Genomic DNA, 26,893 nt, shown 5'->3' with positions numbered 1-26,893 from the left:
TAAATGGTCTGACTCATTTGACGGCAAGCTCGGCTGCATTGCTTCAAGGTGAGTTCAAGGGATAAGCCTGCCGAGGCAGGTAGGAAGTGCAGCTCCGCAGCATCACCTTTTGTGCTCAGTGCCAACTGCAATAGGAAAATGTGAAGGCATCAGCCGGCTCATCCATTCAGAGTCCTCAAAGTGATGAGGAATTTTTAATGGAATCCTTCCTTAAGTAAGCCTGGACATGGGCATGTAAGGGTATTATATCAATTACGTTTGCTTTGAGCAGCTTTTTATAGCTGGAAACATTATAAGCAAGATTTACTTTGATCCCTAATGTATAGTTTAATCGTCCTTTTCCTGTGCTATCACTCGTCCCACCGCGTGACTCATCACGATAATCGCAGGGCTCGTGCCGCCACAGAAGTACAAATCATACAGCCCTGGCTTTGTATCTGATCCATATATCATCTGAGCATCATCATCAACCGCATTGAAATGTGGTGTTTTAATAAAGTGGCCACGTTATCTGCAAAATCATTATAAGCCCAGGGCTACACGCACACGTGCTTTGATTTAAAGGACACCTACCACCAGGATGAAGGATTGTAAACCAAGCACGCTGACATACTGGTGTGTGCCCCCTCCAACGGGATCTGCTCTTCTTTAAGCTCCATATGCCCTTGTTTTTAAGGAAAAGGGGCTTTAAAGGTATGAAATTGAGCCTGAGTGGCTCCAGGTGCCATTAACAAATATGGAGCGCAGAGCCCTTTAGGCTCATTTGCATTTTTGTAACAACCAGGGCATAAGAAGCTAAAAGTAGCACAAATCCTGCCAGAGAGGGGACATACTAGTTGTAAGTGTGCGTGATTTACAGTCCTTGATCCTGGTGGTAGATGTCCTTTAATATGTGTCTTTTCAACTAATGTCACACATTCATTTCAGTGGCCCCCCACATGCATTAACCTGTTCCTCACTGATCTGTGTAGGAGGCTGTAGAAAACTCAGGCAAGGCCGTCAGCCTTGGTTCAGCCTTCCTATAGATGTCTATGAGGTCTTCATAGGATGACTGTTTATGTTAGGAGTCCTGTTTGGTGACTCTCTACAAGCCTGCATTGCTGTCCTAAGATATAAATGCTGCTTATCCCAAGAAGAAATGTCTAGGAGCTACAACAGCTTAGACACAAAGCAGGCGGTCACAGCCTGAGGCCACCAAGTGGTGCTGTGCCCCTCAGTCCTTGGTTACAGATGTAACTGGCCAGCCTTTTAGAAGCAATACAAAAATATTGGATTTCTATAGCTTAGTAGTTAAAAACAAGTCTGAGATCACCACGATGATTGCCAAATATTGTACGGAGCAGCATAAAGCCAACTGCAAGTGGAGCGGTGGAAAAGTGTTATGCGGAGTGATGAATGAAGTATCACCATCTGGTACTGTAATGGATGCCAGGGGAATGCTTACTACAAGAGGCCTTCTTTACCCCACGCGTAGCCAAGAATAGAGGACTGGGCATCAGTGTATGAGATTTAGGAACACTTAACCCAAAACTTTGGATTGATATGCAGTTGGTCCCCATGGCCACTTGGTTGCTACAATACTAGTCTTACCTTTATACTTTAGAGGTGGTGTTGTCCGACTAGTACAAATTATTCACATAAACCTTAGAATGGTGACCCCATTACCCCCCACCCCCCTCACTTCCCACAAACAGGAGAAATTTACACAGTCGTAGTTGGTGTCTCTATCCATCAAGTCCAGACCTTCTCAAATGTATAAGTGCATTTCCAATGGAGATATAGCATTTGATATAATGGTGGGTATTAAGCAGATGTAACCATCACATCAGGGGTGGTCGTTTAGTCATTCCTGGTTGTCCTCTAGGAATTGTAAAACCTCATACCAGAAAGGAAGATCTTTTGAACAAGAAAGTCGCCCATTTTCGCCTGGCATCTACCTCACATAGGGTTCCTGTCGGTTGTTTTAGCTAAGCGTTTATTCATTAACTGGGTGAACAGGAATTACTACTGATGTCCTATCCTCAAGATGGACCATGAAAAGTTTTGGTGGGGGGCCATCTGTGTCCCTGTAGCGGCTGGCACCAGCACTGCAGTTACAACTCCTATTGAAAGGGACATGGAACCAACTACTTCTGGCCCGGTGCCTTGTGTTTTCTCTACCCTGAATCCCTGAACATTATGGTGGGGCAGCTGTAGGTTCCCCCACGCATCAGGTAATAATCCCAAATATAGGTGATCAATTCCCTAGTCTTGACTAACCCTTTTATACTATTGTCTAAGACTGTTGTATTTTTTTTTTTGTATGTTGGAAACTCCTTTAAGAGACAGAAGCTGATTTCTGATTGATTGCTATGATCAGTTTTTATCTATGATGCTGGTACATAAAATTTTGTAGAAATGTAAAATGTAGAATATACAGTTTGCGATTATTTATGGATTCCTAAACGGGGCCATTTAAGTTCTTCCTCTCTGCGTTCTGTAAGGGCTGCAGAGCACAGAGTATACCTGCAGTCTTCTCATGGTAGCACAGGACAAGACTCTGCTTTGATTCAGTTAATGACTTTGATCTTTATTGCAGGGATGGAAAGATCGCCCTTCATAACCTCCACAGCGCTGCCAGCATCCAGTTCAGCGCACACGAGCAGGACGTCAACTGCGTGGACTGCCATGGAGGGATTGTAGTCAGCGGCTCCAGGGACAGGACTGCCAGGGTAAGTCGTCTTAAAGCCATCACTTCATCATTCCTTTCGCCAGCCGCACTGCAGCAAAGCACATTACTCACACTCATGCCGAAAATTGATTAGCTAAAAAGGTACGTGTAGTGCAGATCAGCAGCTGGAAGGGTGCCATGCTACCGTTCTCATTGCTATTCCTCTCTTATATATCACGGAGATTGAGCATTACCATTACGGCAATTAGTTTAAAGGGGCGGCCCAGTACTGTGGCATAATTAACCCTTCACTGTCAGTAACATGAATTTCTAATATGCAGCATATACAGCATACAGGATCGATGTTGGCACACGTCAACTATGACTCAATGTAACCTCATTTAATACTGAACAGTAATATATGATTACTGCAGCAGGACATACATTATGTCAGAAGCTGGATTTACTGTGTGCACCTAAGGCTTGGTGATTGCCAAGGATGTCTCATCTAGGATGCTCCTAAGTAAGAACTGGATAAAAATGAATTACTACTCCCCAATATAGTCCCCCGACACTCCTGCCGCAGTGCTGCGGTGTATTCTGCTGCTTCTGCAGTGATGAAGTCATTGGTGACCATTGAGGCCAGTGATTTGCCGCAGCCACCACACAAATCGTGCCTATGACCATTAGTGGACGTGTCAGATCAATAGGTATCGAAGCAGTGAATACTTTTCTATTTTATCGTGATTCCCACTCTTAGCTAAATTTGGGATAATCCTGGACATGAACCTGTGCAACACGTGGAGACGTGACTATATGTTGGCCCAATCCCACGGACTGCACACACTGAACAGGACCGGAGCCCTTGCATTACACAGAAATATGATGCTAAGACTTCGCGTCTGCTTGCCATAACTCATCGTTGACAATGTAGCAGTTAATACAGTTTTGGAGTTGAAGGTCGCCAGTACAAAGGGAGTCGTTGCATCATATTTCTGTGTAATGCAAGGACTCCAGTCTTATGCAGGATGTGCAGTCCGCGGGATGGTATCAACATAGGGTAGCATGCAGCCAGCCCAAGACTTACATAGTGATGGGGGCTCACTGGCTCATACCACACATAACCTTTAGACAAGTTCTGTGCTCTCTTAGCAAAAAAGAAAAAGCAGTCCATTTGTTTTCTAGTCTTATTCTACTATTTTTCTTGCCATGGCAAGGGCATTCCCCTGCACAGTCTGTGATACTACAGCTATTGGGCTGGTTATGTATACACTTTCTCATTTTATTCATACCTATACAAAAGTAACAAAGTAACCACAAGGCATAACTAAGTCAGACTAGCTATTTCTTAGTCTGTTTACTACGAAAGTTTTGTGATCGCCAACATGGCTACTTTTAGGAGAATAAACATTCCTACGTTCTGCCTCCCCAACGATCAGGTAGTCCATCAGAATGATCATCCGTAATTTGCTTCTCACAAACCTCTATACATTTTTCTACAGATTCGATTTGGGTTTGAGTCTATTTGGTCCAAACGGATTGTCCTAAATATTAGTAAATATCCCCTCTAAAAAATAGTTTTTCATGAAAAGCCTCTATTTCTTTTCATAAATTTTTTTTTTTTAATAAATCCCTAAACCCTGGGATGAGTGACAGCAGCAGCTCGCCCCCAATTCACAAAATTTGTATTCTGCAGAGAAGTCTAAAACATTCTGTTTGCTTCAGTGCCTGTGAAATGGCAGATTTGTACCAAATGTTCGAACCAACAAATAGATTTGCAGTAAATAATCGCATTGTCTCACAAACCTGCTTCACTCCAAATGGGAATGAAGAGGGTGCAGCCATTGTACCTTCCCTGCGCCTGCACACCCGCTGCATTCAATGATTGGTCACTAATAATAGTGTAATTTTATTCCAGGCAGGACCTTCCATAGAATCTATGGCAGCACAGACGTCCTGCCCGATACATCATCGGTGCTGGAGGAAGGGCCCAGGTTACTCCAATACTACATTGTGACTAGAGACTGTGACTATTGGCTACTGTTGGGGCACCTCTTGGTCATGGCGATTATTTAAAGAACATCTACCACCAGATTTATTCACAAAGGCAATGCTTGTTTCCTTGGGGGTTAAGGGCCAGCGTTTCTCCCATATTCATGCAGGTCCGCTGAACAGAATAAAAGAGACTTTATAAAAATATGCTAATGAGCAGGAAGCACTCAGGGTCTGTCCGATAATAAAATATGCACGCCCCCTTCATGATCATAATTATTAAGCTCTGCAGACAACCTCTGCAAATCTCTCACATGCGCGGGAGCACTACACATTCGGCAGCCGGCCTGAGACCAGTGCAGCTGTGCAAGGTGTACTGCTCACGCAAGATTTGCGCTTACGGACGGAATAATAATGCATAATAATGCGTGCATGTTTGATTATTGGACGAAACCAGGAGGCGCTTGGCTGCCGGAGGCCTGAGGCAGGGGTAGGGAACCTATGGCTCGGGAGCCAGATGTGGCTCTTTTGTTTGGTGCATCTGACAGATATTTAATAATGATGGCTGCTGTGTGTGTCTTAGACTGATCACTGGACACAGGCAGCGATGTTTCCGCTGCCTACGTCCGTTGTACGACCCAGGTGCCATCGCCTGAGCCTGGGTCATAGAGAAGAGTGTGGGAGCGATGAGGAGCTGGCTGCAGGGAGCGCTTGTAAGTGAATATTCTTATTTTTGCTGTAACCACCTTTATACTGGGGGGCATGTGCTGTGGCTACCTATCTACTGGGAGGCATGTTGTGAGTGTCAGGATTTGGAGTAGTGAACCCCCTTGACCACCGCGGACAATGATGTAACCAGACACCTGGGACCGGAATCTAAGTGGCACCCGGTCTTCACCAGAGACCGCCACAAAGCAGGATGGTCTTGCTGCAGCGTTGTACCACCAGGTCGTTCCACAGGCGCAACTTGTCCACGGTGGCAGCTAAAGTCAAGGTACAGGATCACTAGGCAGTCTCGTAGTCAGGAACAGGCATATGGTCAAGGCAGGTGGCAATGATGTGAGGTTGTGGATGGCAGCGAAAGAGCAGAATCAGGAACAGGTCCAGGGTTACAATGGGAGGTCAACAATTGGGAAGGAAACGCTGTGGAAAGCTTCCTCATAGGCATGAAGCACTAAGATCTGGCAGGGAATGCTGGGAGCCGCCAGTCTTTGAAGGAACCCAGGAAGTGGGCAGCGCCAATCGGCGGCGCACTGGCCCTTTAAATCTGCGAGTGACAACTTGCGCGCACTGGCCAGCCAGGATTGGAGACGGAAAGTGGTGAGTTGAGTGAACTCTGAAAGGGGTGCCACCACGGAGAGGGGCACGGGTGTGACGTAGATCGCTGGGACTATCTATCTACTGGGAAGCATGTGCATATGGTACGGCTCTTATGGAATAACATCTTAAAATATGTGGCGTTCATGGCTCTCTCAGCCAAAAAGGTTCCTGACTCCTGCCCTAAGGTAACGAGAATTGCTTTGGTGACAGCCCTACCACCAGATTTAGCTGTGGTAATGTCCTTTAACAATATGTGCAGGTTTGTAGTTGCCCTCAAAGTGCTGATTTCAATGGTAATTCTGAATGTAATGACATTCAGCACTTTTTAAGGCGAACGGGAGGCTGATGTGGTCCCTGACACCTCTGCTCTTTCTATAATAGCAGGCTGAAAATAGAAATAAAGAATAGTTGAACGGATAAAATTTTCAACCAATTGACAATTCAATAACGTACATTTAAAATAATACATTTTTAAAACCGGACAGATCTTGAAGTCTCAGATCTACTATGCCGCCATCATTCAGGTGGGTAAAGTCATTGAATTTGTCGTCTCCACTTAGACGTCTGTCTTTAGTCTGGCGAGATTCCAGCAGATCACTAACATTCTCAGATTTTGTAAAATTTTACAAGAGCTCCAGGTGCCAGATTAAAGGAAATGGATGGTAATTAAGATCTAGTGCAGGAATGAGTCTGAAGATGAGACCCGGTCGCATTGTTACAACAGACCGTAGTCTCGGACAGATATTCCATTTTCCATCCTCCATCCATGAGCTGTAGAACTCTATAAAACACTTCCCGGCAGCGTCCGCTGGGAATCATCTGACATTGCAGTTAAAACGCTCAAACTGGTCTCTCCAGAGCAATGTCATGCAGAAATCTTGTTTCCAGCTGGTTGTACTACTGTTACTCACGTGGGAATACGCACCGTTTGATCTGAACGGCCGCCTTGAAAGGGTTAACGAGCCAGTCCATTTCTGAAGGCTGAGTATATGTAATACAAACTATTCTGCACATAAAAAAAAGTTCTACTGCACAACTTTTTTTCAAAAATGTTGCTTCTATATGGGTAAAAAAAAAACATTTAAAAAGTTTTTTTTTTCCCCCTTAACAACTGCTGCATGGAAAAGTGGAACAGTTGCAGATAACGTCCTTTTAATAATGGTTATCCCTTTCTCATACGGAGATCTCTATTCTAATCTTTTATACTAGTGTACTTTTGACCTCCATTGACCTCGTTTGAGGTGTTAAAAAAAAATTCAAAAATTGTAAGTACCACACAGTGATGTTGGTGGCCATTGTAGTGAAGTATAGTGCATATAGTGGAATACTCCCAATCTTTAACGAGATCATATACAGGCGGTCTACTCTACTTACAGATGACCCCTAGTTACAGACGGACCTCTCTGCCCACTGTGACCTCTGGTGAAGCTCTCTGGATACTTTACTTTAGTCCCAGGCTCCAATGATCAGCTGTAAGGTGTCTGCAGTGAAGTTTAATTGATATTCCTGTATAAGGCTCTGTCTAATTTTTGATTATTGTTCCAGGTCTTCTTAATTATAACACTGGAACTACACTGTCTATGCTAACCAAGTTTCCATGGTTACAGACTACACTCTATGTAGTCAGATCCTGCACTCATGTTTCCTTTTATACGTCACCTAGGTCTGTAACTTGGAAAAATATACTGAAACCTAAGGTAATGGATTCCAGTTAACCAAGACTTTTTATGACTATATTCAAACTTAAAAGAAAATCAAATCATGATAAACCAGATCCAGGCACTGTGACTGCTGTATTCTTATATTTGTTATCCATGGCCTCCTTCCTTGTTAAATCAACTTTTAATATTATGCTAAGGTTGAAGTGCGCTGGGGGGGTGCTACCAGTACTACTCTGTGCTGTAGCTTCAGTCTGTCACGCCCTAATCTCAGCAAAGGAATTTTCAGAACACAGTGGGAGGCAAAGTTCTCCTGCAAAGTGTAACAGGCTGTGAAGCTGCAGCACGGAGAGGCTCTGTTAACAGCCTTAAAGCCCTTTTTGACTCATTAGCATAATTTGGAATGTTGATTTTAAAAGGAAAGGGGCCCATGGATAACAAATTTAAGAAGATTTCCAGTCCCGCTGCCTGGATTTATAATTAAATGTCCCTATTTTATCATGATGGATTTTGATGGTAGATTTCCTTTTAGGTTTTAATATGGTCATAAACTTCTTGGTTAACGGGAAGCAATTTTTTAAGGTTTTCATTAAAGGGTATGTTCAGTATGTCTTGCCAAGTTACAGACCTTGATGACATATAAAAGGAAACATGAGCGCAGGATCTGACTACCGAGGGTTTATTTGTAGTCTGTAACCATGGAAACTAGGTTTGCATAGACAGTAGTTCCGGGTGAGCTGGATCAATTATCAAAAAATAGACAAAGCCTTTATAATCTTCTTTATTGCACAGAGAATTTGATCATCCCAGTAATAATTTTGGATTCATTTGCTGTCTGTTCCAGTGGCGCTGGACGCCAACTATGGTGCCGACGGGTGGACATCTTAAACTCTGCATTCTATTCATTTAACACGTAGAAATACTGCAAAAGTTAATGGGAGCTCTAAATGCGGGACGTGTGGCGGGGACGGAGGACTCGGTGGAGTGTTGATTGGTGTTAAGCCCAGAGAAGCTGCTAATGTACATTCCTCACTGATAGTCCAGAGATAGGCTGCTCCCAGCAATATTTTTAACCTGTAGGAGATAGGGAAGCTTAGCCCAGTTAAGCTCCGCCACCTTCATTTGGTCGCTGTGGGTGCGATAGTAAATTCCTGTTGACATGAATAAAACACAATCCCCTTTGTGGTCAACAAACACGTGCGCGAAAAGAATGCTGAAGATTTTGGGATCTTTTGTGTATAAAGAAGGAGCTTTAAGCAAAAAAAAACACAAACCTTCATCAGAGAAGATCGTCTGATTACAAGGGATGTCCTCTCCAGCCACGGTCTGAGAAAGTCTTAGTAGTTTTTGTGTTATTCTTGAACTTCTATACTAATTGTATACTATTCCAAAGGGATGGAAAGCGCATCGCCACGTCATAAATTGCATTTTGTAAAAGGAGTTGTCCAGAATTTTAGTTTTCACATGTATGAAATGGATGTAGAACCCAAAAAATGTAAAATCCAGTTTATTTACTGAAAATAGAGATGTTTGAAGCGGTCACTTGATCCCTTGCTGGCCACTTTATCTATATATTATTATCTTTATTTTATATTTATCTATATATTAGATCATTTACCAATACACATCTATTAAAAGTTCTGCTGTGCTTTTTTGAGATGTAAAGTGAAGCCTCCGGTCTTTTACCTTATCAGCCAGACATTCCTGTTCATAATATGGCCGTAGATGGAGGTTCATGTGATCTCTAACCGTCCATGAACAATCACCCTGCCACCTCTATTCATGAATACTATTATGAGGCGTTGGCAGGGCGATTGTTCATGGTCACTTAGACATCACATGACCCTCTTCTGTAGTCTTATGGTAAGGAATGTCCAGCTGACTTAATAGCTGTATATTGGTAAATTATCTAATATCCTGCCCCCGAACTTGCACACACATTACAAAAAACATGAGGTAAAAGGCCAACCCCTTTAAACTAGCCAAGTAGCATCACATACACTGTCCCAGTATGCTTTGTGGCTTGCTTCCTCCCTTAGTGTTGTCTATGATGTATATATAGTGTGGCAGGAAGCATGTAAAGATTTATGTGGCCCCATCATAGTTCTATGGAATTGCCTGCTTTTTGGAGAGTGGACTTAACCATATCACACATTTGGGCCATCATTCTACGATTTGGCAAGCTCTGTGCAGCGCTGCATAATCTGTGTGTGCTACATAAATAAAGAATTATTATTATTTATTATCACGCCAGTTGGGCCTCTGACCACTCATAGACAGCTATGGTAATGAATGCAAACCAGTCCCCCTCCATACATGACAATGTGTTCTCTTGCAGGTATGGTCTCTCTCACCCACTACAGATGGACGACGGCTGCACACCATACAGACAGAAGACCGAGTATGGTCAGTTGCCATCAACCCTCTTGTAAGGTAATAAAAGGATTGGTAACTAAAGTATTGCATCTGTCTTTTACATTTTGTGTGTTCTCCATTTAAAATATGTCTGCACATAGTTGCAATGGCATTTTAGGTTTAGGCAATGATATCTCAAATCTCAATAAAACTTTATATAACACAAACTTAAAGTGTTACTCATGTGGTCAGCAATGGGAGTCCTGCTGTTATAGACGCCTGCACTCAATGCAGCAACCATTGGTCAGGGAAAATATGCGATTAGGACTGTCCTGTGATAGGAATTGGATGCAAAGCCTAACCCAAATGGTCTAATCGTACAGAAGAGCTACTGTAATAGGTGAATGTAATAAAAAAGTTGTCAGTGTAGCTGGAGACTATTATGCTTCTCAATGGGCAATTTGACACTTGCCTTAACATTGCAGAACACGCACATATTTACTATTGGCACTGACCTTCAGCAGTATAAGACATTTGTCAAAAAATTGTTCCTGAAATAATTTAAGAAAGATGCTTTAAAATTCATAGAATTGCCCTTCCAAAATACCAGTATATGAATCCTGGATCAACAAGTCCAATCCATGGAGGACACAACTTAGTGGACTTTAAGGGGTTTTCCCACGAAAACAAGATTCTTAAATATACTTATGATCACAAAATAACACATTCTCTTAATCACGGTTATCAACAAAAATACAGCATTTCACAGATATAATTCCAACCAGTCTCTATCAATCCTGGTGTTTACAATTTTGGTCGTCCCTAGATACGACCATACATTTTCTGAATATGGTCAGATCCATGTCATGAATAGCTTCTCAGGTCTGCACACTGCAGTGTTCTCTACCTCCTGCCTCTCCTCCTTGCATTACAAGACCAACTCAGACACAGGCAATTCCTGTCGGCAAGAAGCAGCGTGCTGAGACTTCCTTTAAAAGCTACAGACAGATATGGTCTTTATCCGATGGAGGCATACAGCAGAGTTGACTTTGTGTATTATAGGTAGGTTAGCAAAACTGAGAGTGTCATTGTGTTTTATATACATCTCATACATCTTTCATCTCTTTAACTTCTGAACATTGTACTAGTATCTGACATACAGAAAAAGAAAGTGTAGATAAGCCCTGTACCCTGATAATCTAAACACATTGACAGCACAGAGGGATCATAAAGTGTCTGCTTAGAGAGTCCTCATTCACACTCTGGAATCTTACACCGACTAGCACTAAGTGAGTTGTAAGGGGGTTAAAAATTATCTTTATTAGGGGATTAAAATTTGAGAACTTTCTTTCATGGGCAACCAGTTTAAAGGCTCTGTGCTACCATTTTCATGGCAGATAGCACAAGACTTGTTTTGGATATCCTGTGTAGTGGCATAAGTGGGACTGAGAGAATTTTTACCCCTAAATTCACTATGATGCACCTGTATGTCATGTTGCGTTTGATGTTATATGGAGAGGGCTTGTGTGTGGTATCCCTCTCCTTACAGGCAGGTGTCTGCTGCAGCGAACACTTACCATTAACCTGTTTGGAGCCAGTAATGAATGGCCCCTATTCATCATCGCACTGGCCTTTTATGTACTCTCATACCTAATCATTCATTTCTCTATCATATACAATTTTCTGGATGAGCGATCAGATTCGCTACCACCCCCTGAAACCCCTGAAAAAGTAGTTTAAAAAAATTACAATAAAGTACAATAATACTGTTTTCCCTAAATGGCATAAATAAAATCCCAAATTTCCCCATGCCCCAAACTTTTTCGTTTTCTATTACAAATAAATTTTATAAAACTTATTTTCGATTTTTTTACGTCTGGTCTTGTAGAGATTAAATGGGGTTTTCAATTTTGTTATCAAATGAAAGCAAAAAGATAAAAGTAAATTTCTTAGTAAATTTATGGATTTTATACCAAACGATGAGGTTTTTCCTCTCTGTGTCTGCAGAATATTGGAGAGACAAGTAAATGAAAGACAATATGTGCTGCTCCGAATATCTTTACCCCAGAGCCCTTCCTCAGGTACAGGCTGCTGCCTAGGCTTTGTTATATAGTAATGTGCCACAGTAGTTTGACAGACCGGCGCCGACCTGCACAAAGGTCTGGGTTTTGTCAAGTTTTCAAATGATAGATCAAGTTTTAATCCGTAATAGAAGTTGGATGGACTATGGCTCTTCAGCTACAACTTTTGTTGTAGCCTAGATTACACAGACGCTGTTACTCTACAGAATTTAGGATTTATTTCTTCTCCAGACTAATGGGATTGAAAAGTTCATGGAAAAGCAATTTTCTGGCCTTGAACACCAACTTTTCCTTAACTCATTTTTTTCCCCCTCTTTTTAGTATTCCCCAACCATAGTCACAGAAGAAATAATGTAATATATTTTCGGCATGTGAATCTTTGAAATCGGGAGAAGAGCACAGGGATGTAGCATGCAATGATGTGAGCAGTCTTCCACAGGGAGTTCTTTCATCATTACAAAAGTGCATGAGTCATTCTGGTGAGGGTGAATAATAGTGCAAAGTCATCATATAATGGGGCTTATTTACTAAGGGTCCATGGACGCACTTTAGTCACATTTTCCAACGTTTTGGGGGATTACACGGCTGTGACAGGTATTTAACGGGGGATTGTGTCGCACGCGATCAGATTTTGGCGCAACTGCGCCGGCTTGCGTGCCACAAAAAATTGTGGTTGTGCTGTCGGACGATCCGACTGTTACAACTTTCAGATTGTGTTGCAAGATCAAGCACTTACATGTACCAGGGAGAAGAAGGTGAACTCCGTCAGACCTCAGCGGGGAAACAACACATGCAGGATATCGGGCGCACGATCGTAGTGAATCGGACAATCGGTGAACTCCTCCAGACGGGTAAGTAAATGTGCACCAATAGGTCTACAATTGCCTTTGTCATCAGTAATGGTACTGTTTCGGGGCCATAAACCGATAAAGCAATTCAGAGATGCTCAACATTTTATATATACAGGAGGTGGTCCCTGACATAAAGAAAATCAACCAAACAAAAAACATTGATCTCTAGACGTGTTACTATAGTCTGAGGCTGCAATGATCAGCTGTAAGGAGTCTGTAATGAAGCTTAATTCATATTTCTTGTTCTCATTACAGCACAAAATTTAGAAAGTCCCCTTGTCACTGGGACAAAAAATGTAATTTAGGATGTAGCTACAATTATAAACTATACAATTCTGAAATGCATTCAAATTCAACTTAAAGGACATCTACCATCAGTTTTAGTGATGCTAGACTTGTCCTACTAAGAAGTTTCAGAGGTGAGATGTTCCTCAGGACTTCTTTTATTATGACTGTCTATACACCACACTTGTGGCCATAAATAGTTATAAAAATGATGCTAAATAGTCTGGGGCACTGCAGCTACATCACAGGGGCGCTACTTAGCCCCTCATTATAAAATTTATCCCCCCCCCAATTGCAATTCCCAAGTGGGAAGGTGAAAAGACAAGGTGCACATTGATGTAGCCAGAGCGCCCCAGACTAATTAGCACATTTTTTTTTAAAAAAACTCTCTATTGCTGCTATGACAGTGTATAAAGTGTATAAAAGAAGTCCTGAGGAGTGATGTTCCTTGGGAACGTCTTAGTAGGACTGGTCTACCGGATGGGAGATGGCACTTAAGAACAAACCTAAAGAACCTATCTTGTACGTAACCCATGGATTACCTGAACAATACATTAATGTGATTGGAAGCCTGGGAGTACACCTCACGAGCGATCCTATTGGTACAGCACAGACTTTGTTCCCTCTACTGATCCGTATTACTGGACTTGGGTGACAACTCTTTGAGCTTTTATCACATCAGACCAATGTCCCAGTATTAACTCTATAGGGTCGATTGACGGATATCTCCACTGCCCAATTTAAATCAGTTACCCATTTTACCTGAAACCAGAAGGTTCTCCCTCCGCCCCAATTATCCATCCAGTCTCCAATCCATGCAAATTCTTCTAGAATTAGAGACCATTATCCACGTCATTAATTCTTCAATTTGATGGCTGGTATAGCAGGGGCCTGCAACACACTACTGACCCCAGATAATGGAAACCCACTCTTCAACATATTGTTGATGAGAGAAGTTAATTAAAATTCCTGGGAGTAAAGGTGTCAGAGAGCCTATAAACCTGTCATTTGACAACCGATCGGAGTGATCTACAATAGGAGTAAAGAAGAGCGGAAAAGTAGGTGTTCAGAAGAGTGGAGAGAGATCAGAAGAAGATACATTTCCTAAAATAATAACCAAGGCTCTTGTAGCGTGGATGAGCAGTTCTACATATCAGACGGTTCGAAACAAAGTGCAGGAGACTTGTGGCTGTGGCAGTATTTTAGCAACAGCTGAAGAACCCTTGACCCAACCTTTCACGTTCAGTGTGTGTTCTCCATATGGATCCAGAGCACTTCACAGATAATGTTATTTGTTCATGCCTCATCATGATAACACAGCAGAACACATGTTGCTTTTAGGAAATATACCCCATAGGGCAATAATTTATACACTGATTTAAATGAACATCTCAAGGATCAACCGTTCCCTTCCACTCTGCCGTGTATAACCGATTAAGATCCCACAGAGGTTTGAAGGATTGTAAATTCAGCTATGCGGTGGTCCAGGGTAGAGTGCGCGCCTTTAACAAGAAGTTCTGCAAAGTTTTTTTTTTCCTTCTTTCTTTTTCATCTCGACATTTTTGCAAGCCAACAAATTGAGACATCACTGCAGACTCCTTTTATAATTCATATCCGTAGATGTTCTTCTGTGTAAGAATATTAAAGATGAAATAAGTATGTACAAGATTTTTTTTTTTTTTTGCTATTAAGAATAATACATTTTTATTCATACTGTGCCATCATATTCAGCAGCAATTTACAGATTATGGGGGACAAATAAAATAAGACTTTACAGAGCAACAACCTGGTCGGATGAAACAATAGTGAGGGCCGTGCTTCAAATCTTTGACACGGAATGGGGCTATTTTAGTCTTATTGTTTTGTAAGGTTTTTTGGGTTAAGTGGGTTGTACTGGATTTCATCAAAAAAACCATGGGGCTCATTTTTCTAAGGGTCCGTCAGACGCATTGTCGTTGGGTTTCCCAACTATTTCCATTTTGCGCCGAATTCCCCCGGGATGCATGCGATCGGATTTTTGGCACATCGGCGCCGACTTCCACGTGACAGAAATCGATGAAGAAGGTGAACTCCGGCAGACCTCGGCGGGGAAGCGACAAATTTAGGAACTCTGCCGAGCTTAGTGAATCGTGGCAGACCCGAATCCTCGTCGGACAACGCACCGCGGGATCGCGGCAGGACCAGGTATCTGCCCCAATGTGTTTGGACAGAAGAATGTCGTCTTCTTCTGGTCATATATCTCTCAGGTCATGAGCATGTACAGTGGAATCTGGATGGTAGCTAACAATCTCTTTGCAAATGTTGACCTTGATGGGACTTGAACCCAGGACCCCAGTGCTGCTAACCACTGAGCCACCGTGCTGCCTTCTCTTAATGACAATCTTCCAGACTCCATTCTACTTGCACATCACCTAAAGGGATTTCGACCTGAAGAAGACAACTGATTTGTCTTCTTCTTCCCATACAATCCAACGCTACACCTAATTGTCATGGTCTTCCCACAAGGCAGAGCCACTGTGCTTTCCTTGACCTCTACAGCTGTGCTAGAGTTGACTATGGGTTCATTTTGTTTCTTTATTTTCTAGCTTACACTAGGGGAAAATTTGTTAAAAAAAAAAAATTCTATATAATGTAATTTTGTTTATGGGTACAAGTTTTATTGTGTTGCCGTCTTCTTACTGATGAATTACGTTGTTTATCTTGCTGGTGCTGGGCAGTGTGCCTTTGTTTTTCCAGCTTTGATCATTACCCTGCCAACAGATAATTTAGCAATCGCATCCCAGGATGGAAGTGTGGAGTTAATGTTAAAATTACTGACCCCCCTCCCCTCTTTCTTTTGGGTGATGAAGCAGAGCAAGAGGCTGGACACGGGCTATAAATCCTGCTATCATAGGAGTCTATCTTTATACATCTGTCTTGTGTTGCCTACAGTTAAATGTTTGTCCGTAAACAAGGATAATTATTTACCTCCAGATCACAGACTTTGTTTTCTTATAAGATGGCGTCGTCTGGGTAAAACATTCATGAAAAGGAGGAGCGAGAAAGCTCAGTAATGGATGTACGGTACATTGATGACATGGTAAGAAGAATCCTGCATCTTATTTTTTGGATTCCTGAAAAATTTTGTCCAAACCCTGGAAAAAAAATGTATTTGCATATTTTATAGATGACATAGACAGTTTTTCTCCAGTAATTTTAACTTGTGTATACATATACTGCTAAAAAAAAAATTAATGAAGGAAACACTCAAATAACACAACACATCCTAGATCTGAATGAATGAATATTCTCACTGAATACTTTGTTCTGTGCAAAGTTGAATGTGCTAACAAAATCAAAATAATCAATTGAAATCAAATGTATTAACCAATGGAGGCCTGGATTTGGAGTTTCCCAAAGGCTTATCCAACTTTGATGTAATGTCCATAAAACAAGACAAAATTAGGCTCCGTATAGTGTGTGGCCTCCACATGCCTGTATGACCCCCTTACAAAGCCTTGGCATTCTCCTGATGAAGTTGGGGATGGTCTCATGAGGGATCTCCTCCCAGACCTGGACTATATCATCTGCCAACTCCTGGACAGTCTGTGGTGCAACTTGCCGCTGGTGGATGGCGCGAGAAACGAGCAGGCCAGTCCACAGCTTCAATGCCTTCATCTTGCAGGAACTGCTGACACTCTACCAACCACATGAGGTCTAGCATTGTCCTGCATTAAGAGGAACCCAGGGCCAACTGCACCAGCATATGGTTTCACAAGACTTCTGATGATCTTATCACGGCATCTAATGGCAGTCAGGCTACCTCTGGCGAGAACATGGAGGGCTGTGCGGCCCTCCAAAGAAACGCCACCCCACACCATTACTGACCCATTGCCAAACCAGTCATGCTGAAGGGTGTTGCAGGCAGAAGATCGCTCTCCACACTGTCACGTCTGTCACATGTGCTCAGTGTGAACCGGTTTCATCTGTGAAGAGCTTGGGGCGCCAGTGGCGAACTAGCAAGTAATAATGTTCTCTGACAAATGCCAAGCATGGAGTCTTTCTGCTCCCCAAAAATCATTTGCAGTACTACTTGCCATCAGATAACAAATGGTCATAGCTTATCATGGTGACCAGATCCTGTTAAAATGAGCCGTACAGTCTGGAAATAGAAGTTCGGGTCTTAGGTCACCATCATAGGTGGAACATAGGTCACCATCACAGTAAGTTATTATGTAAGTGGTCATGACTAGGACATTAGCATCAGCAACAAGTAAGAAGATTCTGACTCCTTTGATTCTAAAGACATCTGTAGTGACATCACATGATGGCGAGCAACTTGTCACATATTGACCGCCTCTCATGACATTAAAAACACTGTGGATTTAGGAAGAGATTTGGGAATGGCATAGAAATCGTCATCATGTGAGTATAGAAGATGTTGTCATATTGTTGCCAATACAGGTACATGTAGTTAGCTATGGAACATTGAAAATCAAGATACAAGGGTGTGTGGGAACCAGCAGATCCTGTTGTCGTAACCGTGCATACAGTTGTCTTATCTTTTGAGAGTTGATTTATATCCATATCATGAGGCTTTAGATGTAAGCCGAATAAAAGCCAGTGGGAGTTCTCTCCAGGAATTAGTTTTCTCTTTTTATTCAAAATGTTTGCAATGATTTTGTACATTTTATAACATTTCCCCTCTCCACTTAGCCACATTACGATACTTTTATCTGTAATGTTGCGGAGTTATTATTGCAATGTCTACCTTGTAGTTCCAATCCTTAATGCCGGCATAAATTTTAGTAACGTAAAAGATAAAATCTGGTAGCTAAACATCTCCCTTCTAAACAGCAGCCTGGAGATTTACACCTCTCCGGGGATAAAGGGATGTATTATAATAATTCCTCGTGTCATCTTATTGAATTACAGAATTGGGGTGTGTAAACTTGGCAAAAACATGCAGAGGGGGGGTTCTTTACTCTGAATACAATGAGATAGAGCAGAGTAGAGTACATAAAATTGCCTTTATTTATATAGCGCCAACAGATTCCGCAGCGCTGCACACAGATCAGTCCCTGTCCCTAATGGGGCTCACAATATAATCAACCCACCAGTATGTTTTGGAGTGTGGGAGGAAACCACAGGACCCGGAGGAAGCCCACGCAAACATGGCGAGAACATACAAACTCTTTACATATGTTGACCTGGGTGGGATTTGAACCCAGGACTCCAGCGCTGCAAGGCTACCCTATGTTCTTAATAAGGGGGTGATTGTCTCAAAGAGGAAGTCCTGTGGAGAGGTTGTGCTTTAATGGCCATCAAAATCAGATTGGTGGGGTCTTGATTCTTGACACCCCTGCAGCCTCTTCATTGTTTAGCTCTGTGCAGCAGAACTCCATTCACTTTGTAGTGGTTGTTGTAGGTATAACAGCTTGTCCCATTTACTTGAATAGGACAGACTGGGAGGAGGCTGCACCTTCATAGGATCTGTGTCATTTTGACACCGCTGAGTACCTGATTTTAGATGCCCTGAAAGGGTGAATGGACCTGGACAGTTGGTGATCACCTGAACCTCCATGGACTGGCAGCTGATGATGTGCAAGACACTTCTGATCTTTCTTCTACTGTTCATGACCACTCTGCCTTCTGGGACCTTATAATGGTATTCATGAATACAAGCTTATGTTCCTAGAAAGTTGAGGGGTCATGGGCAGTTTAGGGGCCCTCCATCCATTTTATGGATCTGAATAGCAGGTAATGAGGTAAAAGTCATTTCTGAATCAGGGGCTTTATGTTACATATATCAAGAAAGTGGTGCAGAACTGTTCATAATACAGGTAAATTACTGCCCCCCACACTAACACACATGACACAACACAAGTAAAGTGATCAACTGCTCAAACAATAAGCAATTTACCTTATTGGGAGCCCTCGCCCACTGTTCCACCCAACAGAATTTTTTTAATTCTTACACAACTGTCTGAACACTTTTGAATAGAAATAAAATTAGAGTTTTAGGTGGACCTTTTTTTTTTTTTTTTTTTTTTCCTCCATCCTTTCCAGGGTAAATGTGGGCTTTAGAAAAAACATTTTGAAAAATTTAAAATAATTCTACTCCTGGTTTAAAATACTAATTTCCCTGTAAAAAAAAATAGAAAAATTAAAAAGAAATGATCAGTTATTTGTAGTATCAGTGATTCACAATCAATATTTAATAAAAGAGGACAATAAGGGAATAGTAGATCTTTTTTCCTCCCAGACGGGATATACTTGTAAGCAATGAATTTGGGAAGAACTGCCCCATAATATGTTCTCTACGGCATAGCGCATCTTTGATTAGGTGTAGGTCAAAAGAATTTCCACATTGTGCCCTTTACTCTCCGGGTGTGATTGGCAGGCTGTCGTTTGAGGGAGCGCGGCCTCTCCCTTTCATCTCACTTAGTACTGCACAGGGACAATAGGAAGCAGATTTTCCTTGTTGATTCTCATTTGAAAAGGTCTGGTATCTCTACTAGGTACCTGTAACACGGGGGTCTTGATTGGGGTCTCATAAAGGGCTCTGTCAGTATGTCCAAAGGCCAAGAATACAAAAGCTATCAGTGGGTGGGGGTCTCAGCTGACCACTGAAGAAGGGAGGGGAGGATCTGAGAGGCAGTGGAGGGAGAAGTAACCCCCGATGAGAGCCTTAAAGAGAGAGCCATTTTTGTCTAAAACCCATCAAGCACATCTGCAGAATTGTCCCAGTTGCTGCCTCCCAGTTTCAAAAGAAAATGATCGTTTGATAAACCGTCCTGATTCACCACTTTCTCACAAGAGCGAGAGGCTCACCTTTGACCCTTCGTATGATTTCACATTAGGCCGGCTTTTCTTTCTGCCTCAAATTGCTATAGAAACTTTGAAATGCATCTCTTGCTTTTTCTATATTCCCTCACCCCTCCTTCTCCGTCTCTGCCTCACTCTCTCTCTTTCCTTCTGTCACTCCGTGCACATTTCTGCTTTTTTTTCCCCCCTTATTATTTTCCCCTCACTTGGGCTTTGTAAGGCCAACACATTTTTTTTCCCTTCTAGAGTTGGACAAGTAATTAGTGTTACAAAAAAAAAAAAAAAACAACGGTTAGTCTTCTCATTCCCACAATTTACTCACAGGGGCGATTTAGGAAAAAAACAGGTGGTGCCTGACAGCCACGAAGCCGCTTACAATTTATTAGCTCATGTCACATTCATAATTTACATACGGAACATATGTATCATCCTAAAAAATAAATGGGATTAGTCTAATGAAACAATGGAAATGTTGGATATACTTGGAATGTATATTGTATATGACTTTTATTCATTTTTTGTGCATTTTATTTGTGCAATTCTGACCTACTTTATCCTCCTTTGAAGAGTTATAGACAATGGTCAGAGCGAGTTTTAGGCAAAATGGGGTCTTGGGCAAAACTAAAAGTTGGGCTCCAAAATAAAACTATTTTATGAACAGTCACAGTCAGTAAGAGGCTCCTTTAGCCCTGCACAATAATAACACTTTGTAGTTACAAGCAGTAGTAGGTAAGACAATGTGAATATGGGACTGTAGGACTGAGAATGCTATAGGACAGTGGTGGCGAACCTTTTAGCGACCAAGTGCCCAAACTGCAAACCAAAGTTCTTGTAATAATCCTAGAGTGCCAACATGGCTATTTAGCCTAAAATTACCGACAATACCGCTCTATAAAGGGACATATAATACTGCCACATGATGAACATTACCAGAACAACAAGATAAATATCACCATACTGATAATAAACAGACCACTAAAGAAAGACCAACACCAGCAATTATATCACAAAGCAGGAAAAAATACAGTGAGGAATACTACCCCCATCCAGTGACGGACACTACTGCCATCCAGTGACGGACACTACTGCCATCCAGTGACGGACACTACCGCCATACAGTGAGGAACACTACCGCCATACAGTGACGGACACTACCGCCATACAGTGAGGAACACTACCCCCATACAGTGACGGACACTACCGCCATACAGTGACGGACACTACCGCCATACAGTGACGGACACTACCGCCATACAGTGACGGACACTACCGCCATACAGTGACGGACACTACCGCCATACAGTGAGGAACACCACCCCCATACAGTGACGGACACTACCGCCATACAGTGACGGACACCACAGCCATACAGAGACGGACACCACCGCCATACAGTGAGGAACACCACCCCCATACAGTGACGGACACCACAGCCATACAGTGACGGACACCACAGCCATACAGAGACGGACACCACAGCCATACAGAGACGGACACCACCGCCATACAGTGACGGACACTACCGCCATACAGTGACGGACACTACAGCCATACAGAGAGGAACACTACCCCCATACAGTGACGGACACTACCGCCATACAGTGAGGAACACCACCCCCATACAGTGACGGACACCACCCCCATACAGTGACGGACACCACAGCCATACAGTGACGGACACTACCGCCATACAGTGACGGACACTACCGCCATACAGTGACGGACACTACCGCCATACAGTGACGGACACTACCGCCATACAGTGACGGACACTACCGCCATACAGTGACGGACACTACCGCCGTACAGTGACGGACACTACCGCCGTACAGTGACGGACACTACCGCCGTACAGTGACGGACACTACCGCCGTACAGTGACGGACACTACCGCCGTACAGTGACGGACACTACCGCCGTACAGTGAGGAACACTACCGCCATACAGTGACGGACACCACAGCCATACAGTGACGGACACCACAGCCATACAGAGACGGACACTACCGCCATACAGAGAGGAACACTACCCCCATACAGTGACGGACACTACCCCCATAAAGGGGCAATATGAAAGATTGTTGAATCCAATTTGGGTTCGTAGGGCAGTGTGTTGTGGGGTGGAGTGGGGGTTGAGGGAATAGCAAAGTTACAGGGAATCAGGCAGGTGAATTTGCCATCAAATCACCACATATGACAGGTCTGTAGCCACATATATATAGAGCTCTGGGCACCTGTGCCATGCTGTCAGTGAGGGTAGTGTGGTGCACCCCAGGGTCACTGGCAGCATGGCACAGCAACAAGAGATCTGGACCAAGGGCAGTGTATATATATATGGCCATGAATAGCTGTCACACAGGGCAGTTTGGGACACTAAACAATAAGGACCTATAGTTGTTTAGTGTCCCAAAGCTGCCTGCCTGCTGCCTGTGACATACACACAGAGCAGCTCCAGCCCTCCTCTCTCCTCCTGCTGCACTTATCTTTACTCAGAGCTGGCTGATGCAGTGTACTCCGGCAGTCCTGTCTCTCTCCTTGTGTTCCCGGGCTGAAGGGGGAGTGGAGGAGGGGGAGGGGCGGGCACTGACGCAGCCTTCAGTGAGAGAGAGAGCGATCAGCAGCTTTTCCTGCCTGCCGGGAGTTGTAAGGATTTATGTATAAACGGCAGGGGAGATGGTGCGCGTGCCCACAGCAAGGCCTCTGCGTGCCCTCTGTGGCACGCGTGCCATAGGTTCGCCACCACTGCTATAGGAGATGGGGACAGATGACAGGGAGATGGATGATAGAGGATAAATATGAAAGATGATAAAGATTTATAGATAGATGATAGATTATAGCAGATGGATAACTAGACAGATGGATGATACATAGATTTATAGATGTATAACTATATAGTAGATTATATAGAGATAGAAGATGGATTGATAGATAACAGGTTAGGCAGACAAATATATAGACGGGAAATAGACAAATTATAGGAGATGGATAACTAGACGGATAGATGATAGAAGTATAAATAGGGGATACAGTAGATGTGAAGCATCTTCACACGGGCATTCAACCAAGGAGCAATACATCCTCTGCCCACAAAAGTCGACATGCATGGGGGCCTCTTTAGGACAGGGGGCCCTGGGCAAATGCCCAGTTTGCCGCCCCTTACATCGGCCCTGACTATGGTGATTAGATAGAATTGTGGTTAACAGCCCAAGATCTAACATCATCAATATTCCCTATATTTATTGTTTATACATATATGTGTCTGTCCATAGATGACGAGAAAAAAGCTTGCCATTGCTGGTCTTTTATTTGTTATGTCAACTTTGCACTAAACCATGGCCACTCTTCTGAAATTCTACTATTCTCATCTCTATTTACCAACATCCGTTATCGGCAAGGCGACGTGCCCCCGGAAGGAAACAGAGTCCTTCCACATTTGACGAGCTCAGGACAAATTGATCTGCTGTATATGGCAAACTATGGCCTATGCCAATGACATGTTTCCCTGCGGTACTTATAATACATTTTTGAGAAGAGAAATCTAATCAGTTGATGTTTTTTAGTGACCACAAAATTACACACAAACACCGGCTCAAAATTGAAAAGGCTGGTGTCACCATAGTCTTCTAAATTTAGCACAGTCTTCTCATCTTGGGGTCACCTTTGCTGAGGATGATGAGGTTGTAAATGGTAAAATCTGTGATTTTAGTTCTTTTAGGAAGTAGTAGGACAGTCTCATTTACTTAAATAGGGAACGCTGAATTCCATTGCAAAGCTGGTGGCCTGGTGAGGTTGGTACCTCACCAATCATGAAGTGATAAGTCATCATTTCATAGGTGGACAAAACCAGAAAACCCCTTAAATGTAGAGTAGACTTGTGTTTTTATTTTCTGCTTGATAGTCTAGAAATATTGACGACAATAATGTCTAAATACGTTCGTAAAGATGGATCATATCAATTCGGCTTAGAGGGACCTTCCCATGTTGATGCCCAATGCTATTGGGGACTAAACTGTCATCGGTGTCTCTTTCCCATTGATAACACTAGCATGCTTGGCCTAATTGAGCATGCATGTGTGCTGGCCAGTGAAGCAGAATAGCTCAGCCAAGCGAGGCAACTGCAATTTTGTAAGCGTATGGCAACCTTTAAAGGTTTGGAGACTCCAAAGTCCTGCAGATTCACACATCTACGCCATGGCTTCCTTATCTGACATCTCCACTGCTGTGCTCCTACAGCATAAGATGTTTTTGTATTTCCATACCCTGGCACTCTCTGTACCCATGAGGCAGTTTAGTGTTGCGTCTCAAGTTGTCTGTAATAATATACACTTCTCATCTCACTTGACGTTAATTTAATAGGAAATATTCTTAGAACTGCTCCTTTAGAAAATGGGAATTGCAGCACCACAGGAAAAACATGTTTTTTACATCCATTTTCATTATGCAATATTAAAATAAAAATGGAAGATCCATAGATCTTCCATAGAAAAAAAATTATAAAGGCGACAGAAAGGATCTAATAACCCAAGATGGTGGATACAGATGGAAAGTCTAACCTTCGTACGGGTTACTCTGCTAAACATGGTTGACTTTTAGCGGATCAGAACGTCAGACAATCCAGCAATATAGGTTCTTCTCACATGACGTAGCTGAATACATAACATAGGAAGGTATTTTTGCCTACATGAGCAGATCATTTCCATCTGTGTGGTGGTGGTGGCTGCATGCATGTGTTTCACTTGTCCCTGGAGTCCAAAACTAAATAGAAACATACTAGAGAAGATCCATCATCCCAGTCTTTGAGAGAAACTTTTTTGACATGGGGTCTCGTAAAATCTTCAGTAATGAGAACACCCATGTCATGTGTTTATTAGCTGTAGGTCCATCCATAAAATTGCTTGCTGTAGGTTGTTTGGCACATAACAAACGTCCAACTTTCCGCAATCTAAGTTCTATTTAACAATGAGTGGCATCTGTGGTATATATTTAACATTTTTATTATTAGACAATTTTTGTGTTTATGAGTGTGTGGTATCATTAATTCATATAAAATGTATTTAAATTAAAAAAAAATATTGCACATAAGGCCCCATGCACACGATGTATATGACGGCTGTATGCTAGGGGCAGTTAGCATAAGGCTGCCCATAAGTGTGCATAAAAGATGGGGTATGCTCTATATTTAACCAGATGCACGGCTCCCTATAGTTGTGGCCTGGGCGTAGCATACATTCGTCTGCTTGGGGCCTAAAAGTGTTATTAATCACTTGCAATGTCCTTGTAAGCGCCAAACCTCGTTAAAGGATTGTTGGTATCAATAATTGTATCCATGTGCCCTAAGTATATAAATTTGTTAAATTACATTTTTTTTTTCTGCTTTCTACATTTACAAAAAATATATACCTGAAACTAACTAAATCCAGGCTCTTAGGGATGCATTGAGGCAAAAAGTGCAAAAAATATGCTGTGCCCTGAAGAACCAAATTGCAGTGTCCTTAAAGGATTAAACATATTATCCTGGGATGGGTCGTAGAGTAAACTTTTGAGATTCCATGGAACCTCAGTGAGAACCTTCAACTATCATTGGAAAAAGACTTTGAACCAAGAAGAGGCCCCACCAAGAAGTGTCTTAAAGTGCCTAAATGTGTAGAATACACATCTTGGAAGGACATGCAAAGAATGTTAGGGCTCTCCCTAGTGTCTTATGGCCTACAATTAGAAGAAAATGCCCTGTAGACTGTTGAGTCAAATAAGTTGGACAACACAGGTAACATTGGTAACAAAGTGTTTGATGAAAGGGACCATGGAGTCTACACTGACCAAAGGGGGTGATCATGTGCAGCCATCTGTCTATGAGATAATGGTCCACAACAAGTCTACATTGAGGAGAATTGTCATCCCAGAGCTTGGGCTTATTAATATTACAGGATTTTAGTTGAAATAAATGTTGATAAATATGGTCCAGAAATTCCCATTCTGGAAGCCAGAAATGATGCTCTTTTGACTAGCCCTGAGCGATCTGTTTAGACATGGGCAGCCATTTTAATGGGGAATGTAAAGTCGTAACATGCAACCGATGAGCCAACACATCACATGTGCTGGTCTTCAAAAACCCATAAAGAGGAAGATTGGGTAATGTTTGTAAAGACTTATATTGGTATATCACCTATGTGTCTGGTATTGTAGCTCTGACTTTTTCATTAATAAAGCCAAGCAGCTCCAAAAGAACAGGAATTATGAATGTTTGGATAAAAACAAAAATTCCCTTTACAGTATTTTTGAAAAGACCATAAACATAAGTGAATATGCCAAACTAGTGGACGCCTCCTCAAGAGGAGCCTTTTTAAAGTAGATTAATGGAAACACTCTCTCGATGGGGGTCAAGTACATAGGCATTCTGTGGGTGCTAAGCAGGTGCAATTTTGAGAATTTACTTCTCGTAGAAGATCGCCATTTCGGAAAGGTTTCAAAAAAGACTGGAGAATTTTTCGGGAGCATTGCTGAAAGCTTCAGTTGTAAAAAACCCATTTGCAAGGAATAACCAATACACATCTTGTGTGGTAAACCACAAAGGAATGTAGTGAGCAATTTTATTTAATTTAGGATAGTGAATAATAATAATAATCTTTTATATAGCACCATCATATTCTGTAGCGTTTTACAAATCATAGTGAATGTATTTTGTTCATGATGATTTCTTATGTGTTGCCAACTATGGATATTGTAGAAGTAACCAAAATGAAAATGTAAAAATTTTACATAAATATTAAGATGGCATTTAAAAATAAATCCATTAACTTAGTAAAAATGCAGTCTTTTATATGTATTTCGATTACATCTTTTCTATATAATTATAAGCTATAACTAATGATTACAGACAGCAGGACTTTTTTACTAA

General features: G+C 42.2%; 1 protein-coding gene across 2 annotated transcripts in view; it reads left to right on the top strand.

Annotated features, from left to right (window-relative positions):
• FBXW4 (F-box and WD repeat domain containing 4) overlaps window positions 1-26,893 on the top strand; it is a 109,081-nt gene that overhangs the window by 33,187 nt on the left and 49,001 nt on the right. For both annotated transcript variants that reach the window (XM_072131361.1, XM_072131362.1), the window contains exons 4-5: window positions 2,579-2,711; window positions 9,959-10,053. In XM_072131361.1, the coding sequence (XP_071987462.1) occupies window positions 2,579-2,711; window positions 9,959-10,053 (228 nt within the window). The remainder of the gene's footprint in view (window positions 1-2,578; window positions 2,712-9,958; window positions 10,054-26,893) is intronic.

The sequence above is a fragment of the Engystomops pustulosus genome, chromosome 11 (assembly GCF_040894005.1).
Source record: "Engystomops pustulosus chromosome 11, aEngPut4.maternal, whole genome shotgun sequence".
NCBI classification, from domain to species: Eukaryota; Metazoa; Chordata; class Amphibia; order Anura; family Leptodactylidae; genus Engystomops; species Engystomops pustulosus.
The sequence above is the reverse complement of the archived record's forward strand: the minus strand, read 5'-3'. Positions and strand labels throughout refer to the sequence as shown.